The 20,395-nt window shown below is 38.4% G+C and overlaps 1 protein-coding gene across 3 annotated transcripts in view; it reads right to left on the bottom strand.

The window, feature by feature from the left end:
- The window catches only part of ABCC4 (ATP binding cassette subfamily C member 4 (PEL blood group)), a 186,369-nt gene that overhangs the window by 115,663 nt on the left and 50,311 nt on the right, over positions 1-20,395 (bottom strand). For all 3 annotated transcript variants that reach the window (XM_063336396.1, XM_063336387.1, XM_063336381.1), the window contains 8 exons: positions 18,557-18,646; positions 17,965-18,128; positions 13,703-13,828; positions 10,610-10,859; positions 6,650-6,754; positions 2,233-2,322; positions 1,677-1,868; positions 33-127 (listed from right to left, as the gene is read on the bottom strand). In XM_063336396.1, the coding sequence (XP_063192466.1) occupies positions 33-127; positions 1,677-1,868; positions 2,233-2,322; positions 6,650-6,754; positions 10,610-10,859; positions 13,703-13,828; positions 17,965-18,128; positions 18,557-18,646 (1,112 nt within the window). The remainder of the gene's footprint in view (positions 1-32; positions 128-1,676; positions 1,869-2,232; positions 2,323-6,649; positions 6,755-10,609; positions 10,860-13,702; positions 13,829-17,964; positions 18,129-18,556; positions 18,647-20,395) is intronic.

Genomic DNA, 20,395 nt, shown 5'->3' on the forward strand with positions numbered 1-20,395 from the left:
GTAAATTTCAGAAACAGCAAAAAAACACTAGCCTGGCCAGATTTACGCGGGCCTTCTGTCCCCCACTCAGCGTAGCTCCACGATCTCCTATTACTGTCAGGTCACCATTTGCTAATAATTCCAAGTCCTGAGAGAACAGATAGCAAGATCTTTATTTTTTTTAATCGTTTTAACTTCAAAGACCGACAAAGCTGCTTCAACATAACATTTTCTAATTTGGAAAGTATTAACTTATCATCTCCTATAAAAATACAAGGATCCGTACTAAATGAAATATCCACAATTACTTTATGACTTTGTACCTTCAGCAAAAGATAATTAAGAAGGCAGGAAAAATAGGTGAGATTCTAAAGTTCACTTTTTCTACAGCTTTGCCAGGGAAGGGCACTACTATTCTTAGTGTTACAAGGAATATTTGCTGGTGGTTCAGAAAATCAAACTAAAAATTATGAAGTATGATAGTAGATTGATTATTTTTTCTAGAACAAAATGAGCTGTCACAATAAATAAAACTGAACTATTATCGGTAAATTATCTTCCATCTGCCAACGTCTTTAAGAATTGCATTACTTTTATTCTTACTGCAATGTATCCAAGAGAAATAACCATAACATTCATCACACAAATTTGGTTAATTTATGGGGCTCAGGACTACGAGTAAGAGAATAAAATTATACAGACTATACAATAATGTCTTATTATTGTATTTCCTGAATAGGAAATACCGAAGTTTTACATTAAGCTATAAAACTTATTCTGAAAGTTTATTCATACCTTTTGTAAGATACATAAATTTGAAAGAAAACTATGAAAGCAAATCTACCATCTAATATGAAGTGTTGGGTTTTTTTTTTAAATGTAGCTTGCTGTCTTTTAAAGTCACTAAAACCTTAAGTTTAGACAACAGCATATGACTGAATATCAGCAGGAGATATTAAAACTATCTACCATGTGCAAAAACCTTGCAAAAAATTTTCATCAGAGTAACCATCTGCTTTTCACCTGTGTCGCTGCTGACAGGAATATCGTAACATGCTGCATAAAACCTTTTTAGCTGCCAAGCAATATGTCTGTTTTTTGACAAATCTGGCTTAATCCTCTTCTATATCTCATGTCACAAACTCCTTTGCGCACAGAGCTTTCAAAAATATTTTTTCATAAAACTACTTGGGCTCAGCAAGTTCTCCAATACATAGCACTACGGTTCTTTTGACAGCCGTCAGCAATGCATAATACACAATGTACATGACATTTATTTAAAAAAAAGCATAAAGGATATTTACAAAATGGAAGTCACAAATAGTGCTATAGCTTTATTATTTGTTTTCCACCTTTTATTGCATTTACACATACACCTACCATAATACCACTGAAAAGGGCTAAACGTGACTATGAAATTAAATAATTGGGAATAGCTTTTTCCAAATTTGCCTGTGCTTCACGTAAGCTACACCTCCCTCTAGTGAAAGTTTTAGGAATTACAAGAATTTGCTTACACGCGGAAGTCAAAAATAATTACTCGTATTTCTGTTAAGTGATAGGATTTATTTCACATGCTACTACTAATAATAATCAATTCTATATCTTATCTATTGCAGCACATACCACAAGTCTGAAAGAACACTAAGATAAAAATAAAGATAATGAAAATCAAACACAGAAAGAGAAAACCATACCTTTTTAAGAGCACAGACTTTTAAAACTTTTTCGTATTTTTCTTTCTCATATTCCTTGTCAAACAGTATATTACTTCTTACTGTACCAGAAAACACCCAAGGCTGCTGAGAAACATAGGCAATTCTTCCAGTAGCGTTTATCAAACCTTTGTCTTTAGGCAGCTCACCAAGCACAGCACTTAAGAGCGAAGACTGAAAAAGATTAACAAAATAAAATAAAAATTGAGAAGTTTGATTGCATTAAAGACATCACAGAGATTGAGCAGTGTTTACTGGCATGATGGCCTATTTCACCCTGTCAATCAAACCACTGCTAACAGTCAAAGAGCACTAGTACCCTTTACAGGCAGCCTAGAAGCAACGTACAAAGTACTGTTTAACTCCGAACCACCTCCGAACCACCCTCAGAAGGCCATCTGCCTTTCTTGAATGCCAGTATCTCGATGTGAAGTGTGTTACTATACACAGAAAGGAAATGCACATTTTCAAGTTGCTAGTCACGTTTAACAAACTCATAAAAAAAACCCCACGGAACAGAGTAAACATTAAAACTTACTTTTCCAGCTCCTACAGGACCAATCACAGCCAATAATTCCCCTCGTCTGACAGTAAATGAAACTTGTTGAAGTGCTGGGCTTTCTAAACTCTACAGATTTGAGAAAAAAGTCATTTTCTTCAGTAATGAAATACGCACCATCAAACCAACTCTTTAGAAACAGAAAACAATGCATATAAATCACTGTAAATTAGGAACTCACATTTTCAGGCATACAGTTTGCCTCTTCAGTAATTCACAAACACTTTTGAAAGACCCTGATCCTTCACCGCAAACAAGTAACACGGACAAAACAGCATTTGGGGAACAGGGAACCCAAAGGCAGCGGAAGCAGTGCTTCCTGAAAGCCCAACACATCCTCGCTGCAGCCCAGCACAAGGCTGCAGCGGCAGCCTTGGAAGCAGGAGCTCTCTGCTGGCCGTCGCACCGGCATTCACAGCCTCAGCACGGCAAGCCTGGCAACTCCGAGTAGCCAAACAAACACGGGAAAAAGGGAAGGCTGAAGCTCTCTCAGAGCCCCAGGAAAGCCAGGTCTGTGTTTGCTGTAGTCAAGGCTCTATCGAAAGCGAAAATAGAAAAATGCCATTTAATTTTACACGACTTCATCTTGTACATCGTGGATTTTCAGAGACTTTTCACAGACAACATAGCAGGCTATTTGTGTGAATATATACTACTCTAGGATTGTTTGTTTAATATTCCTTTTTAGCATGCCTATCCTTTATGTTACACTACTGATAAGAGCTTATTTCTCAACATATTTTGCACCTCTCCTATCAAGGTTGTAAAAATGCCTATTTCTTGTGAAAAGAAAGGATGTTCATGTCTTTAATAGCTATGCTAAACCACAATTCCTAAGGGTCTGGTGCAGCTCCCTCTCATTAAAGCAAAACACCCTTGTAACAGGATCTGCCTTTACATGCATCTTAGACCGCACTAAGCATGACTGACACTAAAATGCAAGCAGGAAAATATATGCATTTAAAAAAAAAAAAAGAAAGAAAGAAAAAAAAAGAAAAAAGCTGGATTGTGCTAGTATTTCTATTAAAGGACCAAACGAAAACACAGGCTTAAGATTCAAGAAAGAAGAGCAAGGTGAAGAATACTGAGTGTATCTCTTATCAACCTGCAGACTGCTTAACATCTCCAGCCACCCTTTGAGGCTTGAGGCTGAAGAGGCCACCACCTAACCCCGCACGAAAGATGACACATAACCAAGTTCTGGGACTGCGAAAAGGGGAAGCTTGCAACTCGTTCCAAATTATTTGGGGGAGACATGGGTATAGTATCCACCCACACCTGGGAGAGCTGGGCTAGCACACACATGTCCACTCGTGCCAGGAGAAATACTGGGTTAGGCAGCAGCGTACCCAGAGCCCAAAGCTGCAGGTCTCCCACCACAGCTCCCACCTTGCAGAAGCACTGCAGGGTTCACCCGAAATCAGGGTCACACAAACTTGTGCGCGTTGTGCAACTCTGCAAAACTACTTTTGTTGCTCTTATTAATTTCCACAAGGTGGCATCAATGTTTTTTTTTTCTCCCTTTTCTCCACCCCATCCCACTCAGCATTTTACCATGAATTTGATTTCTCGGTCCAGAGCACACAGTTCAGGTGTTCAGCTCGTGCTAAGGCCAGGGGAACTCTACCAACTTGCAAAGTTTGTAGGAAGAGAAAATATCTCTTATTAAATCAATTAGTCTATATGGAAAAAGTAAATAAGCTTTCAGAGACGCAGGCCCCTCTTCAGACCTCTTGAGGTTGTGCTTCTGTATTCACGAAAGTGCAAAGATATTTCTACCCACCCTCAGGTTTTCAAAAAAAAATATATCGTAAGAGCCTAAAAATACTACAGAAAATTTCAAAGAAATCTTAAAACTATTACACAAATATTATGTATTAAAGCTGTATTGTAAGATATCATAGACCCTATGCAAAAGTAGTAATGCAAGCAAACAGCATGGCCACAAACACCTAAGGGGCATGGTATTTTTGCAAAATAGCAGTCCTTATAATTAAAGACAATTTGTCCTGAATTCGTCACACCTATTTTTAGCCACTAAACTGAGGCACTCAAATTAGAGCGCAGACTAGTATTACAACTAAGTTCATCTGACAGCTCATTACCACAAATGTCCCAGCAACCCTTGTGCCTTGTCAACTATCCGCGCCTTTCACTTCCCTTCTGCTGCCACTTGTTCTTGCCTGGTTCCTGTTCTTCATGGGACTCAGCTATCAGAAAACAAACCACATTATAAACGATTCATTTTCCATTGGTTTATCCCTCTGAACTGGTTCGCCACAGGGTTGTACGTACAAGCATTAACGCCAGCACAAGGGAGGGAACAGATACACAGGGCGTGAGGGCAGCAGGACACAAGAATGATCCCTTCACAGGATCTCCTTAGGTGAGCTTGGGCAGACTTCCTATACCTCCTACAGTCAAGGGGAAGAAGCGATTCATCCCACTGAAGAGATGCAGAGATCGTATATTGCACAGAAATACCATACTACCCTGGCTCCACATTAAAGTGACTAAAATTACAGGGGAAAAGTATGGCCTCTGTTCAAACTCTGGAATTTTAAATCTCAAGTTCTCAGTTGAGCAGACAGACTGTTCTCTAAACTCAAGGCACATCAGTAAAAACCCGTACCAAAGACTCTCTAGTTCCATGCTGGTATCAGACTAGCCTGTGGGATTCAGATAATACTTGCCTTAGCAAAACAAGAGTGTGACCATGAATTAATTGGTTTTGTTTATCTTTTGATAAACTGTAATACACCATGTTAGGTTGTTTTTCTAAAAGTCTAGCTAATAATCCCTTTTTCACTTCCAGTGATTTTGGATTTGTGCATTGTTGGCTTTTTTTAGTATCTCTCTTGACTCGTAATCTTTAAAAAATTAGCATCCAGCTGCACACTGTTTATAAAGATCCAAAGAGTCATGAGAAACCTAGTCAGGGTAGCAACCTAAGTCGGTTACTTGATAAAGGATTGCATATTTTTATTATTCCTTTTATAACTCCTCTCTCTCAGAGCTCATCATCTTTTCAGTGAGTAACTCTCTCAAATTATTTTGCATTGTTGTGAGAACATGTAAGAGAAACTTTCTGAGCTGCTCTTGACAGTCCTGGGAGAGCCAGTCTTCTCCCATGCACATTGCAATGGAATATCTAAATGAAAATTACATTAACGGTTTTGTGGGTGGTTTGTTGGCTTGGTTTTTTTTAAATCAAAAGGAAACCAGTAATTCCAGTCATGCTGCTCTGCTTTATGCAACATAAACAACTCATGAAAAAAAAATGAAGGTGTTTTATGGGCATATTATGCAACCATTTCCTATAAACTGTTAACAATGGTACAGATGTTGGTTTGGGAAGAAAACAAAGACTAAGAAAGACACTCCATTTTGCATTAGAATGTATTCACCGTGAAGTTTTTCATATCAATTAAAAGTTTGTTCAATGCCTCAGAAAGAATTTATGTCACAGAGACAACTCTGAGAAAATAGAGAACAATAATGCAGCACTTTTCTTTTGTAGCTGAGTAGTAGTAGTAGGTAAATCCTCACATGTATTTTCACACTTCATCTTCCTTGGGACACAGCACATGTAGGGAAAGAGGGTATATACAGGGAAATAAGCGATGTCTTATTTGCATTACATTTATATGCAAAATTCATTTTTAGAGCTTCCAGCATTTCTGATGGAGACGGAAGCTTCCCTTCTGTGAGGATACTGTCAGCTCGTAATAGCTCCAACAACTCATCGCAAATTGCTGCTTACCATAGCAATTGCAGTTTTAAAACAGAAACCACAGGCAAAGAAATCTTTGCCCTTCTTACAGAAAAGGATACATAATAGATTTATCACCTGCGTATTGTCCCTTTTTCTAGTCATTTTGGTGGGTTTGATGCATTTTAAGCAGAGAACAATTTGTAGCTGAACAGTCTCAAATAAAATACACAGGGTAACAAATACGTGAGGACTAGTCTCTAAAGCTTTCAAATCTGTTATGAGACATATAATATTGTACTGGTTCTAGATTAAGGGACATATCAGTGTTCAGTTTGCAGGAAAAAACCCCACACGCTAAGGCCCACCTTATTTTGCTGTCTGTCCTTAACTCCAATTTAAGTATCTCAGCTACAGTACAGTGCTGTTTAATAACAAGAGATACCTTCACATAGAAACGCACATATTTTCATTTAGTATAATATTCAGGAATAGCTACTTTGAAGATGCACTTTATAGTGTTTTCAATACTATTCTACAGAGTTAGCTTAACATACCCAAAGGATTCTCACATACAAAAGACAAAATATAAAACAGCAGCACAATATACATAGAAATACTGCTTTTTAGACTTAAAATGCCTGTAGCACCAATATGCCTTAAATTTAGTAGAAGTAAATTTACCTTATCCCAATAGCAAGTCAAATCCTGAACATGAAGAATGACATTCTCATTATTACCGTGCAGTTGTGGACTGAAGTGTGAGACCTCATCAAGCATCAGGAAGTTCTGCAATAAAAGAAAAGCACAGGATATCGCCTAATGTGAGACTGGGAATAGGAAAGGAACGCAAGCACATGTTTTTAAGCAGCGTGCAGAACATTAATTATGGGGCAGAAAAAACACCTGCAAATCAATCAGGGAATTACATTTTCAAAGCAATGCACAGCGCCTTCAACAGTGTACCTCTGACTAGCTAGCTGTCTCCACCCAAAAAAAACCAAAAGCACGGATGTTTTAGCATAAAAGGACTATGGGACTCTAACAACAACCTGCTCAATAAAAGAGAATTCCTGAAGCAAACTCAACTTAAGGACCAGCCCTGTTTTTCCCTTGAAATACTGACATACCTTAGAATTGTTTGATTCCCCTTCCCACGCAGAAGAGGTGAAACCCTCACTGCAACACCTTATCATTCCGCTGCTTCGATGGTGAAGGCTCATTTTGCGTTAGTTTTGCTCAGAAAAACAACAAGGACACGGTAAGAAGCTGTCCACTGTCCCTGCTGAGCACTCTTCCAGTGACAAAAACGCTGCAGAACGCTTTCTGAACCTCTCCTCCTTTTAAAGTCCAGGGCATTAACAAAAAAACTTGCTTACGCCTGCGTAACTGGTTCATTGCACTTTCACTACTGTACTTCTATATCATATCCCAGTCAGAGAACCTTTCCTTCAAGTTACACGAACATGCACTTTTGTACCACAGCTGCGCTTCTAGCACACCTTGCCCAATGCTAGATTACAAATAGCTAAAAGACAGTTTGAAAGGAAAAGGGCAAATTCTACAGAAGATTTTCAAGGATAACAGTTACCACAAGTTTAAGACAAAACCAGTGAAAAATTCTATCGTGCTTTGAATCGCAGAGCATAAAGACCTTAAATAGGCCTGTAGCAGACGATATTTTGAGAAGACAAGGAAGGCCTTGATCTTAGAAGCCAAGATTAGTTAACAAGGACTGAGCTAACAGTTTGCAGGTGCAAGACAGCAGCTGAAGACTTACAGAAGCCAGTAACTAAGAAGAGAGAGAAGGAGGATGCCAGGAGCCACGGGAGGGCAGGCAGAATACTGGAGGTGTTAACAGGCACAGCGGTACGGCTCAAACTCCAGCCAGCGTGGTATCGTTCCAGAGAGCGGCGAGAACTGAAGCGTTTTAATTCAGCAGTCTGCAAACTCAATGCACATAGATGTACATCCCCATCACCAGGCAATAGTGCAAAGCCACGCGTGCCTGAGCTCTCTGGCCAGGTGAGTATTGCTGAGCGCTGGTTTAGGTGCCCGAACAGGTACGTGTGTGCAAGAGAAGTCGGGATAAGAGGGTGGAAGGCAGGGAAAGAAACTCCAAACACAGCCTAAATCAGTACGGGGTCGTACGACTTCAGAAGAAACCTCAGAAGCGTGATTTGGATTTGCACGATGATTGAAATACCACGGCAGTTATAAGCAAGGAATCTCTCACTGCTTCTGCATTTACCAGGAGTTTCTCTTCTACCAGTAGCCTTCATCCCAGGTATAAATCCTAGCTAGCCATTTAACTCAAAAACGATACAGTATCACATATGGAAGTTTTCAAATAAAACTCGTACAAATGAAGAAAAAAGTGACATGGTTAACACCATGAATTTTAAACAGTGGAGGAAAAAAAAAAAATCAACACTAGAAACAGAACTTTCAAATGCAGTAAAATAACTTAAGCCTCAGAGAATTTTTAATTTCTCTTAGAACATTCTTCGATTCTTTTTGTACTTAATAATCTCCCACGAAGGGTAAAATAAAGTTGCTACCATCCACAGAATGCTGAGAAGCAAACATTAGCTTGAGATATGACTGTCACCTTGAAAGAAACTCTGTATTTTGTATCTAGCTGAAACTTAGCCTCTTTTCTGCGTGTCTGCCAAAATAACCCCCTGAAAAACAACCGCTCTCACTTTTTTTCGTGAGGGGACCTTGAGCCTATTGCTCCATCACAAAAGAGTGGAGAAGTGTCAAGAAGAGATGCAGACCAGCTCTCAAGCATGTAGCTAGGGTGAGGGGAAACAAGAGCTTGGGTGAAAAGACACAGTAAGGAGACCACAATATTCTCTTTGCCACATGGTTCCTATGTACGTATCAATGAATATAGAGGAAAGGCCACTACTTCCCATCTGAGTATCGTTCTCTATTGTCACCCGAAGCATAGTATTTCCTGCTTTCTTCTCTCCATCTGTGTACTTTAAGATCAGTGCAGAAACCTCATTTGTTCTACAAAACCTAAGAGAAAGCACTCTCTTAAAAAATGTATTCTTTTCAGTTTTGCTCAAATACCTAGCCATCATCTTAATCAGTTTTTCTGTACTTCCTACTCTCTTCTCCTAATTCCTTTCTGCTTATTTACACTTCAGTGAGACATCTTTGGTCAGGCAGCATCCTTCCATTCAGTAGCAGAACGTCCAACTCTGAAAAACCGTGCAGTTTGGGAAATGGAAGCTAAGAAGTTGGTGATGGCATCAAGGATGCTACAGATTCATGAGGACCTCAGTTCTGGAGCTGGTTTCCAAAAACCATCCTTAAGGAATCATAAGTGCAGGGGAGTTGGAGCCAGCTATTAGAAGCAAAATCTTGTGACTACTAGCATATGCTGGAAAAGGAGACAGGAGGAAAAAAAGGGAACAGATCATCACTGCCTCTGCTTAAGTACCATTCTCCTAAGGCATCTTTCTCAGCCATCCTTGTCTCTCAACCCACACAGCTTGAATGATCCCTTGAACGAGCATCGCCTGGAGCCGAACACAGGGTATATTAGACTACAGAGAAGACAGTGTGCAATATCCAGTATCCCAAGCACTTCTCTCCTCTCACACAGTTCAGTTTAAGCACCAACAATAAATGTTACTGCCTACAATATTGCCATAGTTGTGATTTTCACACATTAACCTTTTCTAACTCCATTTGTATCAGCTTTTATAAAACACTTTTTTGAAGTGCGAAGATTACCTGTTTAATACGTATTTTAGCTGTGGGCTTAGCACAATTAACAAATTTATCAAAGAAACTGATTTATTATACTCAAGCACGTGAAGAAGAAAATAAAACAGGACATTTCAAGCTACTGTCATCAACAAATGGCACAGTGACACTGCACAAGCCGTATGATTACATATAAAGCATTTCTGTTCCCTATTCTAGACTAGATTAACCTAACTTTTTTGCAAAATTAAGTTCTAGCATGACTGGCGTGCTTTAATTATGTATTTCAATAACCTGACGATATAGGATTTTTGAAGTTTTAAATTCAAAACACAATTTGCATTTAAATCTTTTATCTCTTGTAGTTTATGCTAAAGTAGTGGTACATACCGCAAACATGACTATTTTATTCACATGACACTAAACACAGCGAACCAAACAAAATGAAGTCCCTCTGCCAAAAAGCAGCAGCATTTCTTATGTTCATCCTTAATGAATTTGCGTCTTCACTCCGGTATTGAAAGCAGCCACAAGACACCAGCCAGGGATCACACATGTCCTTCACAGCTGACAGGGTAGTGCAGGGCACATGGAATATGAATCCTGCAGCTCCCATCTGCCACCTTTGTCCTCCAACTCCCAATCCCAATGCCTCTGAACGCCTCTAGTTCCTCTCACTTCAAAAACGCCTGCACCACCTCTTTGCACGTACATTTTTCTCTTACATTTCAGCCTGCCCTACAGTGCATTTCATGTTTTTGCACATGCTTACACAGCAACACATCCAGTTTTCAAAATAGGTTATTTCATCAAAAATCCCAAACTCTGCAAAACTAAAGTAAGGCTGCTTTTGTCGATGACATTAAAACAATATCACAGTAAGAGAAGAAATCCACATCCCATTCAAATCAATACTCATACCTTGATTCGTCGTATGCTAACCACTGCCTCGGATACTCTCTCAACAGCCGCAGGGAAGAACAGAGTTACTGTCAGTCTTACTGCACCATACAGGGACACTGCAACAAACACCCGACTTGCAGAGATAACATTGCCAAGTAGTACATACGCCATGAAAGTCATGAACACCGTTATTTTGCTTGCCACAAAGAAAGAGGCTAAGTTCAGTCCTCGCAGGTAGGAGCTTTTCATAACCATGGCAATCTCCTTCCTGAAAATGCAAAATATAAACACAATCACATCAATCTCTCCCATTACAGTTGCCTTCAACAACAGGGCGAGGGAAACCCACTCTTAGGATTTTACTTTTATATCCTTTCTCCTCCCCTTGCAACACCCCGGCTCGTATGTAAAGAACTGTACTCAAAAATAACTGTAACAAAAGTATGTTATACAGTAAAATCACAAAAGAGAATTTAAAAGGCTTAGAAATTGAGGGGGGGATTATTATATTTAATATCTTAGTAGCTAGAGAAAATCATTATTTTTCAGAGACAGAAAACCAAACACTCCTTTTTTTTCTGCTTTGGTCAAACTAGTATTTTAATACAGATTCTAATCTGCTTTGATTCTTTCTGGGTTGTGTACAAGAGCAAAGAGGAAAAAACCTCTGTATAAAGGCCAAGCATCCACAAACTCGTTATACTTCTGATATCAAAATCCAGTAGAGTTGACTCATGAAACTCCTGATAAGATCAAGACCTACTCTGCAGCTGAAAAAACAGGGCAACTTCCAAAAGATCAAGAGTTCACCCATGACCCAAGTGTCTGCCATTATTCAGCTGCTGCTCCTCAAGCTGCATCACAGGATTTGCAGTATTTCCTTTGATCTCAGTCTAAATCCTTCACGATTTGGACCCTGCTCCTGCCTCCTTTTGCTCTAGGAATTCTGGTTCATAACTCCAAAAATACTGATCAGTGAGGACAATTGTTGTGCCAGCCATTACCCAAGCTAAATAGTGATTAACTACTGCATAGACACATAAGTCTCCCTCCAGCAACTAAAAAGCTGATGATGCGTATGTTCTCAATTCCCATTTCAGTTAAATTTCAGTTTCCACTTCTAAATGACTCATCAAATCCAATCCTCAAAATGTTACTACTACACTATCTACAACATGGATGCCATCAGGCTTAACTTCTTATTAAAATAATAGGTTTTCTTTATCAAGAGAGCCATAACAACTTACTCCTTCCCTGTATATTCTAATTTTATCTGCTTGAAATAATATAGAATATAAAATCCCAATACAATTCCTAATTTCTCTTCCCAAGTATTCTGGCAATTCTCAGGGAAAATCTTGATCATTTTGATTACCTTCCATTTGGAACCATATACCAATTTAAGAAACTCAAATTATGATTATACAATTTGAAGTAAATGTAGTCCTTACTTAACAGAGAGAAAGATGCAAAATGTGCTACTGGAAAACTAGTTCAGCAGCTTTCCCACTACATTTGCCAAATTGGCCAAATTGACAGACTTTCAAAGACTTAGTTTTTCAGCTTAAGGGCTCACAATCTCTGATCTCTGCTCCAGAGTACAGTGAAAGAACATTTGTATGTAAACTATTTGAACTGGGTCTAATTCAATTACTTCTACAATCCTGGATGAAACTCTTTTCCCACCCTCTAATAATCCTTAATAATCCTCTCACTATCTGTGGATAATCAGCAAGTTCTTTGTGTTACTCTCCATAAATATCAGATAAATTACAGCCTACCCGCAGGCTGTATAAAATACACTACACTGTCTTAAGGCACGGAGTTATATCAGAGGAAACCAATACAGACAGCCACAGGAAAAAAGAGCAACGGAGGAGTTCAGATGTCGTCTTAGCAACCGTCAAGAACCACTGTGGAAATAACGGGCAATAAATCATCTGGCTGAATTTAAGACTTTTAGCTACAGTTTTCCACGTTGAAGTTAAAGAAAAGAGGGCTCGAGATGTGTTTTGGAAGAGCTTATTTCTCTCCATCATTAAAAAGGACGCCTCTAATCTTAACGAGGTATTGAATGTGGAAATCCAAAGTTTAGTGATGTGAATACGCCCATTGAGGAAGCTTTCGATAAAGAAATATCCTCTCCGGCTTCCTGCAAGAGAGCAAAGCTTTCAGCCAATCAAGAACATTCAATCAGCACAGGATCCTATAATCTGAAGGAGGAAAGGATTACACGCGTGGGAACAAACACCTCAGGGAACATGAGCAAGTTTGCAAGCCTGCACATGGACGTAAAGGAAAAAAAGATCCTTTTTAAATAAAAAAAAAAAAAAAAGAAATTCCAAATAAAACAAATCTAAAAACAAATAAAAATCAGAGAATCTACAGCAGGATAACAAACTTCTACTCATATGCCAGAGAGGGACATAACATGAAAATGAAACAATGAGAAATATGCTCCTGAACTCCTACAATTATCCTTTGGCACTGAATGCTCTTATACTGTCAAGTAAAAGCCCAAAGACTGAAAATTTAATTTATGAATAAGTTTTAATCTGATGCTGAGGGACCTCTGAAATGAAATGAACAACTAGAAAATTTCTGAGCTGCTGTCTTTTCTCCCCTCCACCCTTCCCGGATGGCTTGAATAATGCTTCAAAATGCAGAAAGAGAAGCAGAATACTACCTGAGGATGCTATTATTTAGGACAGGAAGTCAGATTCCATATATTTCTCAGAAAGGAAATGTCTGCTTATTGGTTCCTTGCTATTAGTTTATCGAACAGTGAGGATGAAATCATTCAATTACAACTACTACAGTTTATTAGTTGCTGGTTTTAAACACAACCATAAAAGGAACCATAACACCCTCCCCCACCCCCCCCAAATTTATAAATATCAAAGAGGTTTTTTTCTTTTTCTGTCCCCTTAGGGACATATCCCCTTAGGATATACTTTCATTCCTTCACTCTTGCTACAGAAAGTTTTTAAAAAAAGGCCAAAGAAATTCAAGTAAACTGCACTTTAAAGCACAAAATAGTGGGCTTATGGACGTGTAAAAAAATGTAAACAAATACAGATCATACACCAAGTTGTATCTTTCCAGGATTACCTTCTTAAACCATTCACAAGTTCCGCAAATGATTTTTCCCACGCATACATCTTTATTATCTTCATACCACTTATGACTTCATTCATGGTTCTTATCCTGACATCTGTTAAGGTGGCTGTCTTGCTTCTGTAAATAGCACAAAGTAAAAATTATCAGATTCTCAAAGGAAGAGAGACTATTTATGATCACAGAACATACTCATATTAATGAAGTTTTTGCTTCTATTTGTAAAGAGGATTCATGTGATTGTAACTGCATTAAACGGTCTTCCTAAAACAGTATGTAAAAGCTGACGCACAGCTGGGTACGTATGTATTCCTGGTATTCCCTATTCTCAGGGAACTGTAAGTTGATTCAATGTTCAGAATTATATGTCAGCTTGTGCCAACACATAGTATTCCTTAAAAAACATATTTGTATTAAAAAAAACTCATTAAAAAAGTGACAAATATTAATTTTAGAACTAAAATCAGAAAATTACTTTAAAAAATGGTTTTGAAATGCCAAAATAACAACCCTTCTCATAAGGCTCTTTGGATGTTGTTAAAGAAACTGGCCTACATGTCTTTTTAAGATTAACTCTAGTTGAAGCAAAGATTACTCAGTAACAGTACATGGGCTATAATTTAGGAGAGCGAATCTAGATATGGTTTTGTTTAATAAATAAGTATTATTTAAGCATTAGCTGTAACTAAAACTAAACTAAATACATCTATTTTAGTCCCACTTTGTTCATCAGTGCAAACATAAAGTGGAGAATATAGATCATTAAATAATAAAGTGAGAGTTTTAATTAGGAAAAAAGCATTGAAAGTTAGAAGCCATGTAATGAATGCATAAACCATGCTAATAAAACCTATTACCATTCTGAATTCATTCATGTAGACAAACATACTTCACATATAGTGAGCTATAGTAGACCTTATTTTGATAAAACATTCTTTTTCCTGCTAGACTACTTATTTTCGTGCATACCAATGAAAGTTAAGATTCAGAGACAGTATTTAAAAAAAAAAAAATCTTTACGAAGAAAAAGGAAGAAAAAGCTCTTTAGAAGCGGTGACTAGGTTTTGTCAGCTTAACCTGCACCCTTTAAGATTTCTCTGATGCTCTGGAAGAAATGGCCATGTTTAAAGCACTTCAGTAGAAAGAATTTCAGGCACCCGTGTCATTTTTAAAAAATTTCTCAGCACCAGCATTCCATAAATGTTGGGATGACTGAAGCAGGGTATTAAAAATATTTATAAAAGAAAACTGACAAAAGAAATGTAGGAACTTGGCCCTAATACAATCAAGGCTTCTTATTAAGACGGAGGAAGACAGCTTAGCCTAAACCAACCACACTGACATGGAACAAAATTATCTTTGTGAAGTCCTCTTTTCCTTTTTCAAAAAGAAACAGTAAAATAATTCCTCAAAGAAAGTGAGAGCTCATCCTTTCTTCCACACACACCCCCTACCACTGCGAAAAGCAAGATTTAGCATGTGTCGTTCAAGCCTCTGCAGCAGCAAACAACAGTTCTCACCTGCAATCCTTTGAAACAGGCAACTGTCAGACCTGCTTGGTCTCCAGATTAACAGAGGGTTGAAGATTATTCAAAATAATGAAGTTAGCCAGAGGTTTCTTTTTAAATGGTGTGAATCAAAAAGGCTACAGTTCCCATAAGCCAATTTTTCAGTTTTCCCGCTGAAATGTTACGATAGTAACCATGCTCTTTCAAATGGCTTTAAAATGTTCAAGAGGCTGGCGGGGAAAGCAGTATTGGGGTTTTTTTGGGGTTTTTTTTTTAAGTTACACTCCTCTACATTGCAAAAAGCATATTTTGTGCATACATACCAGAAGCCACAGTCTCTGAGATATTATATAATGGTTGAAAGTACACAGATTTCCGGTACGCTGATGGCAATTTACAGCAGATGAAGATGTGTTCCCCCGTTTTAAAATATTAAGTTCAGAGTACACGCAGATCAGGACGACTGGGAAACACATTCCCAAGAGTGCAATAGGAAAGCACCTGAAAATTCTTTAAATGTCTGAGAAGTCCCCTCTAGGATACTAATAACCATGCTAAATTAAGCAAGCTACAGAATTCCTTTTTGCTTTCACGAGGCATATTTGGCGCGTTTTAATCATGTCTGACAAAACAGCTCCACATAGTTTTTCTCTTCCAAAAAAATTATAAGGGCTTTAAAAGACAATACTACAGTTGCATGGCTAAGCAGTGAAAGGGTTGAGCTCTTGTGAATAAATATATCTAATATGGTCTTCAGTCCAACAATTGAACTATTTCTCAAATAAGGTATTATGTCGTGTGTATTTCGTAAAACTTCTCGTACTTGTCCAGGTAGAAGTAATACTGCATAATACCGCGTATACCATTTCACTGGATACTGAGTCCGTTCCTGCAAACCCCTACAGCACCGAAGCTAATGCCCGCATCATGAACTGGTGCACGTGTTTACAGCAGTGGGTCACGAGCACAGTGCTCAATAGTAGCACAAATTAGCTGCCACAGTGAGCGTGCCTGGATTTTAGCAAAAGCTTTAATCCCTAAATTACTTCTTCATAGGCTGCTTTCCTTAAATCCATGCAGATTCCCGGCAATCGCCATGTGAACACACACATCATTACAGGGCTGGAATCCATTTCAGATTTTCCATTAACTCCTCCTGTTCACTGCACATTTCTGTTCACAAAGACAAACATCTGTGCACACGTAGACAAGCAAAAGCTTTTCTGGTTAACAAATTTTCTCCCTTGCACTGCATCAAAACAAGTGGCTGTTAATGAATGGGGGAAAAACCCAAACAACGTTACATTGCCACTGATTAACTTTTAAAATACATACCTTTGAGAAGAGATTTTTGTCACCTTGTTGTCTGACCCTGGACAAGTCCCTTAATCTCTTTGTGCCTCAGTTTCCCATCTGTAAAATGGGGATAATAATGCTTACCACCATGGAGAAGGCACTAGTTAAGTGCTAAGTATTTTAATTATTGTCTCAAAGCTCAAAACCTCAAAAACTTACAACTCAAAAAACCCAGCAGTGAAATAGCTTGATACTTATGCATGCATATTACACACGCAGTGAAAATGCACGTGTAAGAATATATTGGAAGTGTTCTACAAACAGGTTTTATCATAAAAAACCTAAGAATTTGACAGAGAACACTGAATGGCTCCTTATTTGAGAAATAGCACGTGAGGATAATAACTGAAGACTATCACAGTGGTTACAAATAGAAGGAAGTCTACGAGTTGGTCTCATTTTGTAATTCTCAACTCTCGCTTCATACCTAGCCATGCAATGGCAGTGCCAGTCTCAGTACCTCTGGAAAACTTGTCTTAAAATACAACTTGAAAACAACAGTTTTGCTTATCCAAAGAGCTAGAAGGAACCAATTCACCCTGAATACAAATACAACGAAGATGCATAACACTACTAAGCATATGTAAAGGAACACAAAAATATTCCCATTTAGATGCAAAAGCCATTTATAAACACATGATGTAAGTAGAGCATGATTAATTACACACGAAAAAGAAAGTTAGGAAGCGAGAACATTGAAGATAATTCAATATTCCCACTTGAGGCAAATTTTTTTTTTTTTTAGGAGGAAGTCACAGAAAAACAAATTAAATTTGTCTGATAATGGAAAACTACTGCAAACTCATTTTATATCTCCCCAGCCTAGAACCTTACCGTTAGAAACCTCATCAAAACCACCTTCATAATTTTTTTCTTCCTTTCTCTCTCAGTTCCTTCCCCTTTTTCCTCTCTGCCTCTTTGTCCTGGAGGACAGAGAGCAAGATCTTTGAACATGAAACCTTCAGACCTTTCTGCTGCAACCCCTGTATCGCCCCAGTAAGTCAAACTTATGGCAGGACTGACAGTATTGCCTTTGTAGTAACTGCTCCTTAAGCATCAATGCAGGAAGGCAAAGCTCGAGGAGCTACACAATTCTATGCCAAGATTGACAGTAAAGTAGCTATGGAAGCAGCCCAACTCTTAATACACTGGACAGCTAATGAGTAGCACATATTTTCAGCACGTCTGGAAGACAAACCACTCCAAGTCCCTAAACAGGAATTCAGAAAGCTCACATTAGCGACTATGAAAAATACCAGCAAAGACAGAAGACAATGCGAAAAACCTCACCACACAGAAGCTGATCTCGGAGCAGTGCTCCACCTCCATCCAGCGTGCACATTTTAAAACCCAGGCCAGAAAATACGTACAAAACAACACGTGCAACCTTACCTTAGGGAAGAAAAAAGTCTCCCAATGCAGGTCTGGATAGGAAGAAGAATAATCAGAACTGCCATTCCTGCAAGACACGATGGGCCTATCTCTATCCAGAGAAGTACTGTTACTGCTACAGCTTGAATTGGTCCAGCCCACAAGAAGTGCAAGAAAATCGTTACCTAGGCAAACAGTTAAGAAACAAAAATTAGCTTTTGGTCTTAGCTAAAAAAATTAAACCCTAATAACACAAAGTTCAGGAATCATCTTTGCCTTCGGCATGAACTGAGGCATCCAGCGAGAATTCTGCACCTAAACGTACACAGAGGTGCCTAACCTCCAGAAAGTAAGCAAATTACCACCCTGATTTTGTTTTATCTTCATGCACCAACATTTCTCTGAGCTTAGGAAAACAGCAGAAAAATATTTAAAAGGGGGGAAGTATGTTTTCCTCCCATATTTTAAGGGAATATTTCTCTTCCTGTGATATTCAAGAAACAACTAGAAAAGTTCATAAGAAACACTTAAATCATCAGTTGTACACAAAAACTTCTTAACTCAGACCCCACAATTTCTTCAGTCCATTGGAAAGATCTGTAATGTTTCTTACCTGATCAAATTTGTTCACATCATTCGATAGAAGATTTACTATTTGACCAGTGGTAGTTTTTGCCATAGCTACGTTACTGAGACGAAGTGCCTAAAAAAGTCAGAACTCAAATTGTCACAGCTTATACAGCACAGTACACCTGTACACAGAAGGCTCAATACACAAATAAAACACTGGGGCAAAAGCTGAAGGCATGTCTCAGCTTTTGCCTGAGAACACCTGGGCACATTTCATCAGATAACATGTGGGTTAGGTTAAATATTCTGAAGTCCTGAAGAAGAGCCTATAAAAAAACAAGTCTAGGGAAGGACTGCAAGAACAAGAGTTGCCATAACTATCCTCATGTTGTCTGAAGCGATTAAAAATGGGGAAATACCAACTTAGCAAGTTATTAAAACTAAACAAAAGAGCCTGAAACTTCTCATTTGCATTGCTCTCCCCCACATTATGAGCATTTGTTCAAAACAGGAACAAAAACTCCACCTGAAGACCAAATTTAAATCAGGACAGTGTTTGGTCAATTGAAAGAATTCTGAGATTCCTGACAGAAGACAAAACCCCCAAGTTATTCATTTTACGCAATCAGTTCTTGCTAACACTGCAAACTGCGCTTTCTATCTTTGCAAATCAGAGTTAATATCCCTTTACAAATTAGTAAGTATTTCCCTTGTTAATAACTCTTGTAAAAACCACAAGATTTCAGAATTATATTAAAATTTATTAATTTTAATTTAAAAATTTAAATATAAAATTTATATATTAAGAAGTTTAGCATACGCTATGAAAAGCAACAAGTGTAATATCAAATATTTTTATAGTTTAATAAATAAGTTACTCAGTAGCAAATAGTATGTGATTGTAAAATGCCCCCCCAAAAGATCACATATGGAAATATGCAGTCTAAACATTACTGCAAAGATCCAAACTGAAATAGCTCAAAGACGCAGATAACAGATGCTGCTTCCTTCTACACCTGCTGCAAAGAAAACACAGTTTTGCAGCACAAGTAAAAAATACACAAAACGTGTTACATGTTTTCCCGTTACAGGAATTCACTCCTCAAAAACACTTTGCATTTTTAGGTGGTGCACATCTACTTCTCCCTCTCTAAGCAGTTATTATTAGGATTCCTTTTTGATCAATAATCTAACTTGAAAAGCACTAATTGTTTCAAAAATATCAGGTGCAAGAACATCAGACATCAAAGTACTATTCAAAGCATCACTTCAAATAAAGCGTCTTACGTTTCTTGCACCTCACTGCCGGATTACAAAGGTATTAATCACAGAGAGAATCCCAATCCTAACTTCATTGAAACCAGCAGGCAGAAACATTTAAAACTCTGCTAAGAAATTCCTCTGATATTCTAATAATAAATCTAGGATACTGGGTGTACGAGAGACAAGATTTAATTATTTGAGAAAATCTTTCATCCCCTGTCTTAAGCCATTTGTCTCTCATACATCTGAAATCCCACGCGAAGCTGCCTGCAGGTAATGCAGCCACAGCACATCCACCTCTCAATCGCGTTTACTCCACACCACAGATCAAGGTTGGTAAACTCCTAGAAAAGCTGTTAGATATCCATAGACCAAGTGATGCATGTTTGAAGAAGTTGCCCCCCAGGGTGTGTTTACAGCACCTACTGCTACTTACTCCTTAACGACACAGACATACCTGCTATTTGAAGTCCACCTGAGCCACCCAGGAGAATATTGCACTGGTATCTTCCTGGTGTCCCATGGCTTGGGTCTGTCTCAGACCCACCACCTGAGTCACCTTTCTGACCTCTTCCTAGCCCTTTCAGACAGAGGCGGCAAAAACAGTTTCAAAATGTAC

Source organism: Chroicocephalus ridibundus, chromosome 1 (assembly GCF_963924245.1).
Source record: "Chroicocephalus ridibundus chromosome 1, bChrRid1.1, whole genome shotgun sequence".
NCBI lineage: Eukaryota > Metazoa > Chordata > Aves > Charadriiformes > Laridae > Chroicocephalus > Chroicocephalus ridibundus.